Raw genomic sequence first — 15,544 nt, forward strand, 5'->3', positions numbered from 1 at the left:
ACAATACTGAGCCAAAATTATTTTGTTGTTTTTTTTAACACTTTTAGTACATGTGTTTCTGTTATCGTATTTATAACTTACTTGTACTTAAGGTAGAATTGTTTTGTCTTTTTAGTGGTCAAAACAAAAATATATAACAAATGAAAGGTACTTGTGCACTTATGCTACCATGCTGAAATAATAGCGTTATTATTTAGAAACCCATTCTTAACATGGGGAGGGAAAGGTGTTTTGTTTATTCTGTACTTTCACCTAACAATTTAATAAAGAAAAGATGTTGTGAAACTTTAATTTAACTTGAAAATACTATTATAAAAAATAGCACAGTAACATAAGGGCATAAGCACCCAAATAAATCGTACCAAAGGCAAAAAATGAATAAAATAATAACAATAGTAATAATAATAATAATAACCGTTTTTTTCACAGGTACTCTTCTACCTAGTTGGATAAGTTTTTAGTGTTTTATTTAATGTAAAATGTTTATTTATTCGTCATTTATTTATTAGTAAGTAGTGTTGAGCATTACACAAGCATAAGAAAAATAGTCACGTGGTATCTCATGTCTTTGAAATCTTGACAATGACTTAAAAATATACAAAATACTGGTAGAAACTCAACCAATAAATGTCCTCGTGATTGTGTGGGTTTCTTATAGTATTATGTATATTTTTTTATTATTTTTAAATCTGTAAAACAAATCCGTTTTTTTTTTGTTTTTTTTTTTATTTTTACTGAGGAGATCTAAAAAAATCAATAAAATAATAACCGTTTCTCCACCTTTTTATATTTTTTAATATCGGAAAATTTTACGATATAAAAAAAATATATAGATAACATCTTTTTTGTTTAAATATCTTATTTATAAAATAAAATATGTAATTGTACTTTTAATTTATAATTTCATTAGGTTTTTTTAAATATTTAAATAAATTTTCATAAACAATATCTCAGTGCAGTAAAATAACGAGAAATCACAAAAAAAAGTCGGGACAATTAAAACTCATTATAATGAAATTCTGTATCGAAACAACCAATTTTTAGGTATTATGGAAATAAATGCATAAAAAAACTTGCGTCAAAGGTTTAAAATAATGTCGACCCTTGACACGTGTCCGTTCTCGCTGATTTTAAAATCACTTTTAGTAACAAAATATTTGGTTTCCACACATAAAAATTAGGCAGTTCAATAAAGAATTTCATTGTGATGTATTTTTTATCTAAGAAGTGTTGATATTTTTGTTTATGTCACTTCTCTTCTGTTGTTTTAATGAAAATTCAACTATGTAAACAAAGAAATAAAACAGTAAATTTTTACCTTGTTTCGACCTTATTTTTCTTTAAAATGATTACCTATTTAGATTTTTGGGTATGCTGAAAACGGATATCGCATTTAAATTTTCCGCAAATAAGTAGCTTTCTGGATATTAAGCAATGCCATTTCTTACGTTGGTGGTCATCTTGGTATGTGCGTTTGCACTTGCCAAGATGGCCACCAGTGATAACCGGTAATTTAGAGTTTTGTAAGATAACTAGAATAAAAGAGGGAAAAATATTTACTATCATGAAATGACGTTGGTGAGTAAACCAAGGAGGAGAAAATATAACTTTTATGGGAAGATGAGGAAATGTGTGTATTCTTATACAAAAATATGAGTTTGGAATGGTGAAGGCAGAAGCTTTGCATAGAAATAGTTTCTTTGGCTTTCTATAATGTCGGAAGTGACAAGAGAAAAATAATTCTATTAGATATGTAAATAGATAAAATATAGAAAAATAAGTATATTAGATATGTAAATAGATAAAATATAGAAAAATAAGTATATTAGATATGTAAATAGATAAAATATAGAAAAATAAGTATATTAGATATGTAAATAGATAAAATATAGAAAAATAAGTATATTAGATATGTAAATAGATAAAATATAGAAAAATAATTCTATTAGATATGTAAATAGATAAAATATAGAAAAATAAGTATATTAGATATGTAAATAGATAAAATATAGAAAAATAAGTATATTAGATATGTAAATAGATAAAATATAGAAAAATAATTCTATTAGATATGTAAATAGATAAAATATAGAAAAATAATTCTATTAGATATGTAAATAGATAAAATATAGAAAAATAAGTATATTAGATATGTAAATAGATAAAATATAGAAAAATAAGTATATTAGATATGTAAATAGATAAAATATAGAAAAATAATTCTATTAGATATGTAAATAGATAAAATATAGAAAAATAATTCTATTAGATATGTAAATAGATAAAATATAGAAAAATAAGTATATTAGATATGTAAATAGATAAAATATAGAAAAATAAGTATATTAGATATGTAAATAGATAAAATATAGAAAAATAATTCTATTAGATATGTAAATAGATAAAATATAGAAAAATAATTCTATTAGATATGTAAATAGATAAAATATAGAAAAATAAGTATATTAGATATGTAAATAGATAAAATATAGAAAAATAAGTATATTAGATATGTAAATAGATAAAATATAGAAAAATAAGTATATTAGATATGTAAATAGATAAAATATAGAAAAATAAGTATATTAGATATGTAAATAGATAAAATATAGAAAAATAAGTATATTAGATATGTAAATAGATAAAATATAGAAAAATAAGTATATTAGATATGTAAATAGATAAAATATAGAAAAATAATTCTATTAGATATGTAAATAGATAAAATATAGAAAAATAATTCTATTAGATATGTAAATAGATAAAATATAGAAAAATAAGTATATTAGATATGTAAATAGATAAAATATAGAAAAATAATTCTATTAGATATGTAAATAGATAAAATATAGAAAAATAAGTATATTAGATATGTAAATAGATAAAATATAGAAAAATAAGTATATTAGATATGTAAATAGATAAAATATAGAAAAATAAGTATATTAGATATGTAAATAGATAAAATATAGAAAAATAATTCTATTAGATATGTAAATAGATAAAATATAGAAAAATAAGTATATTAGATATGTAAATAGATAAAATATAGAAAAATAAGTATATTAGATATGTAAATAGATAAAATATAGAAAAATAATTCTATTAGATATGTAAATAGATAAAATATAGAAAAATAAGTATATTAGATATGTAAATAGATAAAATATAGAAAAATAAGTATATTAGATATGTAAATAGATAAAATATAGAAAAATAAGTATATTAGATATGTAAATAGATAAAATATAGAAAAATAATTCTATTAGATATGTAAATAGATAAAATATAGAAAAATAATTCTATTAGATATGTAAATAGATAAAATATAGAAAAATAAGTATATTAGATATGTAAATAGATAAAATATAGAATAATAATTCTATTAGATATGTAAATAGATAAAATATAGAAAAATAATTCTATTAGATATGTAAATAGATAAAATATAGAAAAATAATTCTATTAGATATGTAAATAGATAAAATATAGAAAAATAAGTATATTAGATATGTAAATAGATAAAATATAGAAAAATAAGTATATTAGATATGTAAATAGATAAAATATAGAAAAATAATTCTATTAGATATGTAAATAGATAAAATATAGAAAAATAAGTATATTAGATATGTAAATAGATAAAATATAGAAAAATAATTCTATTAGATATGTAAATAGATAAGATATAGAAAAATAATTCTATTAGATATGTAAATAGATAAAATATAGAAAAATAATTCTATTAGATATGTAAATAGATAAAATATAGAAAAATAATTCTATTAGATATGTAAATAGATAAAATATAGAAAAATAATTCTATTAGATATGTAAATAGATAAAATATAGAAAAATAAGTATATTAGATATGTAAATAGATAAAATATAGAAAAATAATTCTATTAGATATGTAAATAGATAAAATATAGAAAAATAATTCTATTAGATATGTAAATAGATAAAATATAGAAAAATAAGTATATTAGATATGTAAATAGATAAAATATAGAAAAATAAGTATATTAGATATGTAAATAGATAAAATATAGAAAAATAATTCTATTAGATATGTAAATAGATAAAATATAGAAAAATAAGTATATTAGATATGTAAATAGATAAAATATAGAAAAATAATTCTATTAGATATGTAAATAGATAAGATATAGAAAAATAATTCTATTAGATATGTAAATAGATAAAATATAGAAAAATAATTCTATTAGATATGTAAATAGATAAAATATAGAAAAATAATTCTATTAGATATGTAAATAGATAAAATATAGAAAAATAATTCTATTAGATATGTAAATAGATAAAATATAGAAAAATAAGTATATTAGATATGTAAATAGATAAAATATAGAAAAATAATTCTATTAGATATGTAAATAGATAAAATATAGAAAAATAAGTATATTAGATATGTAAATAGATAAAATATAGAAAAATAAGTATATTAGATATGTAAATAGATAAAATATAGAAAAATAAGTATATTAGATATGTAAATAGATAAAATATAGAAAAATAAGTATATTAGATATGTAAATAGATAAAATATAGAAAAATAAGTATATTAGATATGTAAATAGATAAAATATAGAATAATAATTATATTAGATATTGTTACATAAGGGCTGTCCCCTTTTCATGTATAAAAATAGAGATTTAGTTAAATGTAAAAATGAAATACAATAGACGAAATTCGAACCTAGTAATTTAGGTTTAGAAATAGATTACGAGAGAGAATTAGCAAATAGAATGTAAAAAAATAAACCATTGTTTAGCTTAGAGATAAAATAGTTTTAAGAAAAGAATGTGCATTTGTCAATTCTGTTATGAAATTCAATTGAAAGAATGCAACTACAAGATAATTTAATAAACCTGTTTTTAACATATTGGAAATATAGGTTACTGGGAATATAGATTAAAATTCCTTTTGTAAACAAAGGAAAAAGTTTTGGACACGCATTTCCAGAACACGTGAAAGAAGACATGTTTTAACATGTGTATGACGTCATGGAAAATGGGAAGTTCTCGATATAGTTAGAAACTTTAGAGTTAAGCAGAGAGAAACTGGGGGAGAGTCTGAGAGAGAGAGTCTGAGGACGACAGACGACAGTCCAGACATGGGATTCGAACATCTAGAAGCGAGACGGTCACCTTTGAAACTTAGAATGTGAAACTTGAATTCTTGACTATGAAAACCACGACCGGTTGGGAGAAGAAATAAACCCATCATGTGTTTTTATAAACGTCGTCTTTGTGTTGTAATTCTACCAAAAGGTAAAGTGAAAATTGCCATAATATGTCTTGTATATCATGTGTTTTAAAATATCTTTACATACACAATGTGAACACTAAGACTGTCTCAACACTACCTCCTCACTAACACTTCTAAGTATGAACATTTTATATATATAAATCTCATCATAACACGAACACAGAAACAGCATCACTCTTAATAAGACTCTCTAAGACTGCACTTTAATAAGACTCACTTTTAACAAAGAACAACAACAAGAATAAAAACAAGAATAATAATGAACTATATAACAATATGTAACTAGATAAAATATAGAAAAATAATTATATTAAATATGTAAATAGATAAAATATAGAAAAGGATGAATCTCTTTGTTTATAAAATAATATGCAATAAACTAATTTTGATAGAATTATTAGGTTATTCATGAATTTGTGACTAATTCTTGAAATCTTGAACTTAGAATGTTTTAATGAAGAAAAGTGTTACTTTTGGTAATTTATGTTTTTGTGGACACTCAGTTTCACTGAAAGCACCCCCTAAGTAGTCACATTTATATTGTGTTAGAAATCTGAGTTTTAGAAACTTTAAAATGTTGAAATAATGGAAAAGGTTTTTTTGTTTAAAAAATTTTAAAATAGTAGAATTACAGAAATGTTTTGGAGAAATATTTGGGCTGATTAGAAATTTCAAAATGGTTAGAAGTATGGAAAAGAATTTCAAATATCTTTATCAGTTAGGGAGTCTTACATATGAGATGCCTTCAATAAGTTTCCAGACTTTTCTGTATGGGCACTTTCATTGATAGTACACACATGAAAATCTAGTCCCCTTCGAAGTAATCTTCTCCGGCTGCAATGCATTTGTTGTAGCGTTCCAACAACTTCTGAAAGGCCCTATGGAAGTCCTCTTGTGTGAGCGTGCCAATGACCCTCGTCACAGCCCCTTTCATCATCGCAATTGTCTCATAACAACAGCCTTTAAGATTTTTCTTGAACTTAGGGAATAACCAAAAATCACAGGGAGCAAGGTCTAGACTATAAGACACTATTCAAGTCTCCATGAAGTTTTTCTCATAGAGGCCAATTTAGGTCATTTTTAAAAGTAAAGTTATATGGCTTGTCATACCATTTTTCTGTGTCAAAATTCAATGGGGAATTCAAAAACCGGTCAAAATACAAAATCTGGCCTAGTTTTAGAGATATTCGAGCATTTTCAAAGTGTGTCAAATCACTATTCAATTGAAAATTAGTATTGACTGGTTTCCTGAACATAATAAAATGATAGTCCTTGTACTGTTTTTTTTACTAAGAATCTGAAATTGAAAATAAAATACTTTTTTAAAGAGGCTGGAAGATTTACTGATTATTAAATTCAGAAATAACATGCACAATCATAAAGATGGCAAACAAAATAAGTTGCTTTACAAAGAAAAACCATTAATCAAGCAGTGTATGATAATCTCATGCCTAAGACAATGTTATACTGTTGCATGATATTCTTCGATTTTGAAGCCAGTGCAACATCACTTAATCAGTTTATCTCTCTGCCCAGAGAAGCAGTGTTGTCAAAATGGCTTTTTGATAATGTTGTACCGCAACAACAGCATGAAGTAAAGGAACAACAAATCAACTCTTGTGTTCAATGTAGTAAAACAATCTCACGTCATTATCATAACAAATGTAGAATATGCCTAAGTAGTATATACTGCGGCAATTTCCCAGAGCTTTAAATCTGTGATTGTGTCTTTTGGGTACATGGTTTTGAACATAATTCATGGGGTTTTCAGCATTTTCCTAGCATACACACCATGAAAGTACACTTTTTCAGAAAAGTTGAAAATTTGACTTGTATAATAAATTAATGTGTAGTCTGAATTTCAATAGTAATAAAACAATTGGCTCATACATATTGTCATAAATACCAGTAAGAAACTTTTCTATGAGATGGATTTTTTATTTAGACTTATTTAGAGCCTGTGATTTGATTTATCAAAAGAAAATTATTTTCAGGCTTCAAAAGCCAACGTTCTCTACAGAATTAGTTGTAACTTTTTCTGTTTGCATGATTTTGATAAAACTGCTGTTTTCTGATCAGTGGATGGTACGTTGTATTGGAATGACTAATATTTCACACTTTATGGATGCATTAGAGACTCTGTGGGCCATTAAAGCTAAAGAAATGTCAAATTTGGAAAAAACTGAAAAAAAATTGTCAGACGAAAATGTGCATTCTTGCATGGAAAATCCCCAATAAGTATTTTTGGTCTGTTTTTTTTTTTTTTTTTTTTTTTTTGTTAAATTCAATCTACATATGGTACTTTCTTGCTTGAATGCCTCATTTTGTGTCTTGGGTAAGTGAAATTTGAAATATGGCTTTTTTTTTTTCTGACGGCCTTAAAATTTTTTGTCACAAATTTAGGCCCATTTTTCTTTGCTCTAGCTCGAAAAATGTAAGTTAGAAGTAGGTAAATCCTATATTTACAACCACTTCTATTATCAGAAAAGGCCAATAAGTGCAGTCCTGATTTCTTATTTCCCAGTCCTATGCTTTGTGCACACGCTGCTACTGTCCCAATCTCTCAAATTCTTTTGTTGACTAAAAGTCGTATAGTTGGTATCAATTTGCTAACATTCATTCTCTCTGTGAGATAACTGCTGTAGTGCCACATGCATCGTCTTTGAATTCCGTTATAAAAGCAAATTTGATTGTAGGATCCAGCCCTTAGGTATCCTTAGGATCCAGCCCTTAGGTATCCTTGCTAATCCAGCCAATCTTTTGATTGATTGTTTTTTTTTTTTTTTTTTTTTTTTTTTTTTTTTTGACACAGTGGTCACCCCTTATCAAGGCCTGGAAGCCACTCGGGGATAAGGGTTATTGCAAGTACGTACATTACGTTAGTGTGGAGATTTGATGAAGTGTTGATGTTACATGATAAGGGCTGTCCCCTGTTCATGTAAGTATAAAAATAGAGAGATTAGTTAAAATGGAAATAAGAGAAAGCAGAAATCGAACCCTGGACATAAGTTTTAAAGAACAATAGGTTTAAATGGAATGTCCAGTAAATTGTTAATTCGGATGAAATAAATAATAAATAAACTATTCAATTGTTAAAAGAATGTGGATAATAAAATATGAGTTAAATAAATTAGATATGTAGGTTAAATTCCTTTGTGGAAACAAACAAGGAAAATAGGTTATTGGGAAATCAATGTCGAAAACGTGCAAAGTCGTGCATGTTGAGACACGTGAATTTTGCTCACGTGGCCGGGATGCATGGAGTTCTCAATATAGCAGGTGGGAGTTAGTTGGTGGAGAGAGAGTCAGAGAGAGTCGGAGAGAGTCAGAGACAGTCAGTGAGAAAACTCAGAGACAGGCGGACGTCTGAAGCGAGACGTCACTTCAGAAACTAAGATGTGAAACTTTGAGTTCTTAATGAGGAAGTCGACCGGTCGTCAGAAAATAAATTCATCATGTGTTTGTGATAAAGCTCATCTTTGTGTTTGTGATTTCTACAAAAAGGTAAATTGTATTGTTATTATATGTCTGTGTTATAAAATGTCATTGCAACAACATCTCTCTCTCTCTAAGATACAACATCATATGTAATAAGACAAGAACTCTCACTCAGACTCATATCATTACTAATAAGAACTCACGTAACATACTCGCACAAGTGGTATAGTCCAATACTAATAATGATAACTATATAACAACTCTCAATTTGGTGCCGTGACCAGGATTCGAACCTGGGTTACCACGGCCACAACGTGGGGTCCTAACCACTAGACGATCACGATATCTCAATTTGGTGTTCGTGAACCTTTTGCATCAGCGATGCAGAAACCGAACCTGGGGTCGATACCACGAAAAAAAAAGAAAAAAAGAAACACAACGTTTTAAAGGGGTCCAACATAATTTTTAAAAATAAATAAATAATACCACGGAAAAAGAAAAATTACACGATCACAGAATTCGAAAAAGAAAAAGAAACACAACGTTTTAAAGGGGTCGAACATAATTTAAAAAAATAAATAAATAATACCACGGAAAAAGAAAAAAATCACACGATCACAGAATTCGAAAAAGAAAAAGAAACACAACGTTTTAAAAGGGTCCAACATAATTAAAAAGATAAATAAATAATACCACGGAAAAAGAAAAAAAATTACACGATCACAGAAATGCGAAGAAAAAAAAAATGATGGAAAAAAAAAAAAAATTTGAACATACACGCACACAGAGAACAAAAGATACAAGAAATATTAAAAAGAAAAAGAAGAAAAGGCCGATATGCCGTAAAAAGAAATTCGTAGTAATGGAAAAAAATAGTAAACAAGTCACCATGCGTAATTCATTGATAAATGAATTGGTCTGTTAAAAAAACACACACACACACACACATACACGCGAAGGCAGAGATTGTGTCACCCATTATTATTGTTTTGATATGAAATCGTTTGGACGAATTGTTGAATTTAATCTGTCAATCAAAACAGGAATTTCAAAGGTCTCTATGAAACAGCGTGTAAATTGTTTTGAAATGCATTTTGTGTTCATAGTGAACTTTTCGGCTTTTGCGTGTTCATTTATTTTGTTTTTGAAAAAAAAGGGACAATTGTTTTGGACAGACTGTTGAATTGTTGTTTCTTACAGATGATTTTTTTTTTGTTGTTAAAAAAAAAAAAGTTATAACTGTTGCAAAATGTTTAAATGTATTAATGTATTTTTTTTTTGAAAATGTTTTTATGATGTTGAACAAATATTGTAAATTGTCTTATGTATGTAATGTTATGATTTTCACAGCAAGAATTCAAAGTTATCCGTAAATATACATTAGATTAAAATGATCTAGTAGAAAATAAGTTAAGACGTATGGTTGGCTTACAGATTCAGTTAGAATTTTAGAAGGGGGACAAGAATTAAAATTACGTAAACGGGCATTTGGAGAGTTTTTAGATGTGATACGCCGTAAGAAAGATGTTTTGTTTTAGCATTTGGTTTTGTTGGTTTTTTTTTTAGAGATCCTAAAATTTTTTCTCCAAGAAAAGTGACTTGGTAGGGATTGATAAGCACAAGAAGTGCCCCTATACGAAAAATTTGGGAACCTGGTTAATTAAGTGCTTAAAATAAGCTAGTTGCACGTAACGACTCCAAGCAAAGTGGTAAGTCTTGGCTTAGTTAATAAACAGGCGTTGGAAAGAATACGAAAATTCTTAAGGGGACCAGTAAACCGATAGGTAGTCCCGAGGCAATCACATATAGCTTAATGAAGTAAGAGACAGGCAAAAATATGCCGTAGATTACGTAAGAAAGATATAACCTTGTATTTTTTTTTAGAGACGCATGAATGTGGGATATATCTGCTGGATCTTGGAGGCTCTGGTGAGAGGAAAGAAAAATCACAAAAAAAAACGGGCAATTAGATAGAATTTAGGCGCAATTAAGTTGTTGGTCGCAGGAAACGTGTTAGTTAGTTAGGGGTGATATTTCTAAATCCTCGTCGAAGTTTCAAGAATCCAAGCAAGGAAATCCGAGTGAATCCGTATGAGAGAAAAAAAGGTATATCTTAAACTTCTGAAGCCAACCACAAAGATTTAAGTATATGAGCTTTGGTATGTCCCGTATGAGATAGTTATAGAATAAAAAACAAAGCCATACTTGATAAGACTAACCATGCGGAAAGAGAGATCAGAGCACTTTTGAGACGAAGGAAGTCGTCCATTTCGAGAAAGGTGAAAACCTCTAGTCTGCGGCATATGGGTGGCTGGAAAATAGCTGATGTGAATTATAGGAATACCCTACACCCAAAAAGTAAATGCCACAAAGATCAGAAAGGTTCTGATCTTATAAAAAAAAAAATAAATAATTGTGAAATCGGCCGTGAAGGGCTGACTAAAAGAGATTTTTTTTTTTGTGTTTTTTAGCCTGATCTTTCTAGCCGTGTGGTTGTGTAGATGTAAAAATAAAAAAAAAAATGTACTAAAGTTAAAAATGCATACATTTTTTTTGTGAAATATGGAAGGGAGGGATGTTACATGATAAGGGCTGTCCCCTGTTCATGTAAGTATAAAAATAGAGAGATTAGTTAAAATGGAAATAAGAGAAAGCAGAAATCGAACCCTGGACATAAGTTTTAAAGAACAATAGGTTTAAATGGAATGTCCAGTAAATTGTTAATTCGGATGAAATAAATAATAAATAAACTATTCAATTGTTAAAAGAATGTGGATAATAAAATATGAGTTAAATAAATTAGATATGTAGGTTAAATTCCTTTGTGGAAACAAACAAGGAAAATAGGTTATTGGGAAATCAATGTCGAAACGTGCAAAGTCGTGCATGTTGAGACACGTGAATTTTGCTCACGTGGCCGGGATGCATGGAGTTCTCAATATAGCAGGTGGGAGTTAGTTGGTGGAGAGAGAGTCAGAGAGAGTCGGAGAGAGTCGGAGAGAGTCAGAGACAGTCAGTGAGAAAACTCAGAGACAGGCGGACGTCTGAAGCGAGACGTCACTTCAGAAACTAAGATGTGAAACTTTGAGTTCTTAATGAGGAAGTCGACCGGTCGTCAGAAAATAAATTCATCATGTGTTTGTGATAAAGCTCATCTTTGTGTTTGTGATTTCTACAAAAAGGTAAATTGTATTGTTATTATATGTCTGTGTTATAAAATGTCATTGCAACAACATCTCTCTCTCTCTAAGATACAACATCATATGTAATAAGACAAGAACTCTCACTCAGACTCATATCATTACTAATAAGAACTCACGTAACATACTCGCACAAGTGGTATAGTCCAATACTAATAATGATAACTATATAACATTTACTTAAGGGAGCGGTTCATTAGGAATTTGTTAACGTTGGACTTGAACACATTCAAGTTGTAGTCAGGTGGGAAGCAGGCAGACGGAACAGAGTTCCACATGCGTGCAGTTCTAAGAAAGAAGCTTTGTTCATGGAATCCACGTTTTGATTTTTAGGCACAGATAAAGAGTGGGGGAAATTTTTCACAGTGGATTCGGCTAGACGGGTGTTTTTCGTGAAAGATTGGCGAGGGGGGACCAGAGATTGGAGTTCAGACGAGCACCTGCCATGGAAATAACGATAAAACAAGGATAGGCTCGCAACGTCTCTTCTGAGAGAGGTTGCAGGGTAGAGAAAAGGGATTGTATACGTATGACTCTCCTGTCTATTTGAATCATTTTAGTTTTTCATTTACTTCAAAAGGTCTTTTGGTAAATGCTGTCAGTTGTCTCATTTCTATCTGCTCTTCTTTGCTCATCTCAAGATAGAGAGTAAAATGCATCTCCATGCAGAAATAGAATAAAACTCACAAGGTGTTGCACTTTTTGGAGCTTAGCTACCAATACCTTCTTAATCCACCCAATTACATCACCTTTTCTACTAAAAGGCGGTATCACATCCTTTCCAATTCTCAGTAGTTATGATTCTATGATTTCTTCAGCTGAAATAGCTTGTCTGATATGAAGAAGCAAATATTTGAACTTGCACCAACTTCTCAATTCGTACTGATTCCTCTTAACTCACTATACACCAACTACCAATGTTTCTGCTCACTGTCAGCTGTCAAAAATTAGCCCCCCCCCTCCATCCTCTTAAATTTTTTTTTATAATCTCTTTTCTCCCACATATGCAAATTCATACCACTCCTATTTAACGATTCACAATCTCATATTCCTCTTTTTCTTTCGTTCCTCTGAAAGCCGAAACAGATGTGCTGCCACTTGTAATTTATTCTTTGTTTTTACAGAAAGAACAAATGGTTGAAGCCAAAGAAATGTTTAAAGTATCCAATAAAGTTACGCGTCCTGAAAAGGCCCTTATTCTCGGTTTTATGGCTGGCTCTCGAGGTAAGTCAAATATGAAACTAGTCTTCTGTGGCAATCATATAAATTCTAAACCTTTACTTTCTCATATACACATGGATATAGACAAGTTAAAATTAATTGCATAATTTATCATTACAAGTATATAATCTCTGTGCTAATAAAACATCTGACAAATGACAAAAGTTGATTTCATGATTTTTTAATTAAAAAATCTAACAAATTGTCGTAAATTATAAAAATTAGTTAAAAGAAAAATAATGCTAAAACTAGCAATACACATGGCCGTTAAAATGCTTTGGATAATCACAGATTTCAAGGGGTTTCTGCTAAAATAGTCATATTTTAAAAACCAAAGCACTTTAAGTCTTCAAAATACCACTGTTTTGTTCAGAAATGAATATACTTTCAAATGAATTAGTAAATAATAACATACATTATATATTTTTAGAGTTTTAAGCAAATAAAGTGTTAAAAATGTGAACATCATAAAACGGCATTTTCGGTAAGATTTTGTAACGACCCCCATCCCTCGATTTCTAAACATTCGTACCTTGTTTCTGTGAAGAATTTTTTAATGAAATTTGGAAATTAGCCAAGAGAGATGTCATTTTTAATAATTTTGAGTGTCCGAAATTAATTTGACCACTCGTTTTTTTTGTTGTTAAAAAAAAGATTTCAAAATTATGAGTATTGAAAATTTTGAAAATAATTTTCTTCGGACACTCAGTATTAAATAAAACAATCTTTTTACTATGTCTATTCGTTAAAAAGATGATTGGACAGTGTAGCAATTTAAAAACATAATATTCGAAAAAATCGTTATGAATTTGAATCAAGACTTCTGTAGTATTAGTGATAGTAGCAGCAGCGATAATATGGCGTAAACAGACGTTTTGTTTTTGTTGTTTATTTTTATTTCAAATCGATTTTTTTTTTAATTGAAAATCTGGTTATAAATAAAAATTCTTACATGTTTAGTTAGAGCTATTTTGTTATCAACCATACAAATATTTTAAAAAACTGGGTAGTAGTAAATTTTAAAATATTTTAACAAGCGATTTCAGTTTTTGGCACATAAAATGCATTACAACTAAACTTTGAGTTCTCTAACTTTTTTTCTTTTAATGAATACATGGCATTTTTAAGCAATCGCAGCATATTTAGGTGCATTTACTGCAGATTATTTGGAAACCATTCATTTCTGGAGATTTTCATGAGCATATTCAGATTCCTTGCACAAAAATACACTTATATGGCAAACTTCATTGCTTAGTCTTGTGTTTTAACAAAGATATAGCATTTTTACTGAAAAAGTAGTGCAAAAAATGTGACAAAATGCATATGGTCTTAAAGAGGGAAAAATATCCAAACACGCAGGGCATAAAAATAGTCAAAACTTCCTTGATTTTAATTGGATTTAAAAAATTTAAAAAGATTCTTTCTTAGCTTATCAAGCTCTTTCTATATATACCAATATTGAAATATTTTAAGCCATTTAAATTTTTTCATGTATATTGCTACTAAAACTTGATTAAAAATGATGCATAAAAGTAAATAATGAAATTACACCTATACTAAACCATGCATTCATGTAATATTTCACTTTTTTCTAAGATTCAAACATTTGACAAATACGGCATGGAATGATAAAAACAATTTTATCATTCCACGCCCTAAAAACAATAACACTACAGCTTTATTTTAAAACTTTTATTGAAAAAATCAATTCAGGTAACTTGATTAGGTAGTAGAGCTGACATCTATTCAATGTAGCTGCCGTCAACCTCAATCATCGCCTTGATACAGGTCCAGAACTGGGAGCATGCCTTTTCCACAAACGCAGACAGGAATTCAGTGAATACACGTCAGATCAGGCTGACTTTGGTTGTTTTAATCGTAACATGTGATTGACTCCAACTCCTGCTGTAATTTCTATAATTTGTGGGTCCAAAAATATAAAAAGTGTGAGACAAAGGAAACGAGAGGGAGATTTTAAATAAAATTTCATTTCTATTCATTTTGTTTTAATGGATCTAAAACATATATCAAAATAAGAACAAAAATTGCAAATGAATTATAGAGCAAAATTGTGTGAAGCAAAGGTCCTGCTAAATAGTCCATAGAAATATGGCTTGTTTTCAAAAATTCTTGAAAAATCTTTTATGCTTAAATACCAGTAGAGCTGACATAATGAAAATATATAAAATGCAAAAATTCAGTATTTCTACATACGTACATGTCTGCATAATAATATGTTAACATTTTTAACTGGGAGAAATGTCTTGTGTAGCTATATAGTACACATGAATATACATTTTTTTTAACATGTGGAAAAGACAGAAAAATATTTTTTGTCGTTAACATGGAAAGAAATTAAAAGGAGGATTTAATGGTACTTTGTCGCCAGCAG

At 28.2% G+C, this 15,544-nt stretch overlaps 1 protein-coding gene across 5 annotated transcripts in view; it reads left to right on the forward strand.

Annotated features, from left to right (window-relative positions):
- Positions 1–15,544, forward strand: part of LOC145283789 (negative elongation factor A-like) — a 259,059-nt gene that overhangs the window by 241,954 nt on the left and 1,561 nt on the right. For all 5 annotated transcript variants that reach the window (XM_080132863.1, XM_080132865.1, XM_080132862.1 and 2 more), the window contains one exon: positions 13,056–13,155. In XM_080132863.1, coding sequence (XP_079988989.1) covers positions 13,056–13,155 — 100 coding nt within the window. The remainder of the gene's footprint in view (positions 1–13,055; positions 13,156–15,544) is intronic.

This window comes from Euprymna scolopes, chromosome 8, assembly GCF_053919585.1.
Source record: "Euprymna scolopes isolate OS-2025 chromosome 8, ASM5391958v1, whole genome shotgun sequence".
Taxonomy (NCBI): domain Eukaryota; kingdom Metazoa; phylum Mollusca; class Cephalopoda; order Sepiida; family Sepiolidae; genus Euprymna; species Euprymna scolopes.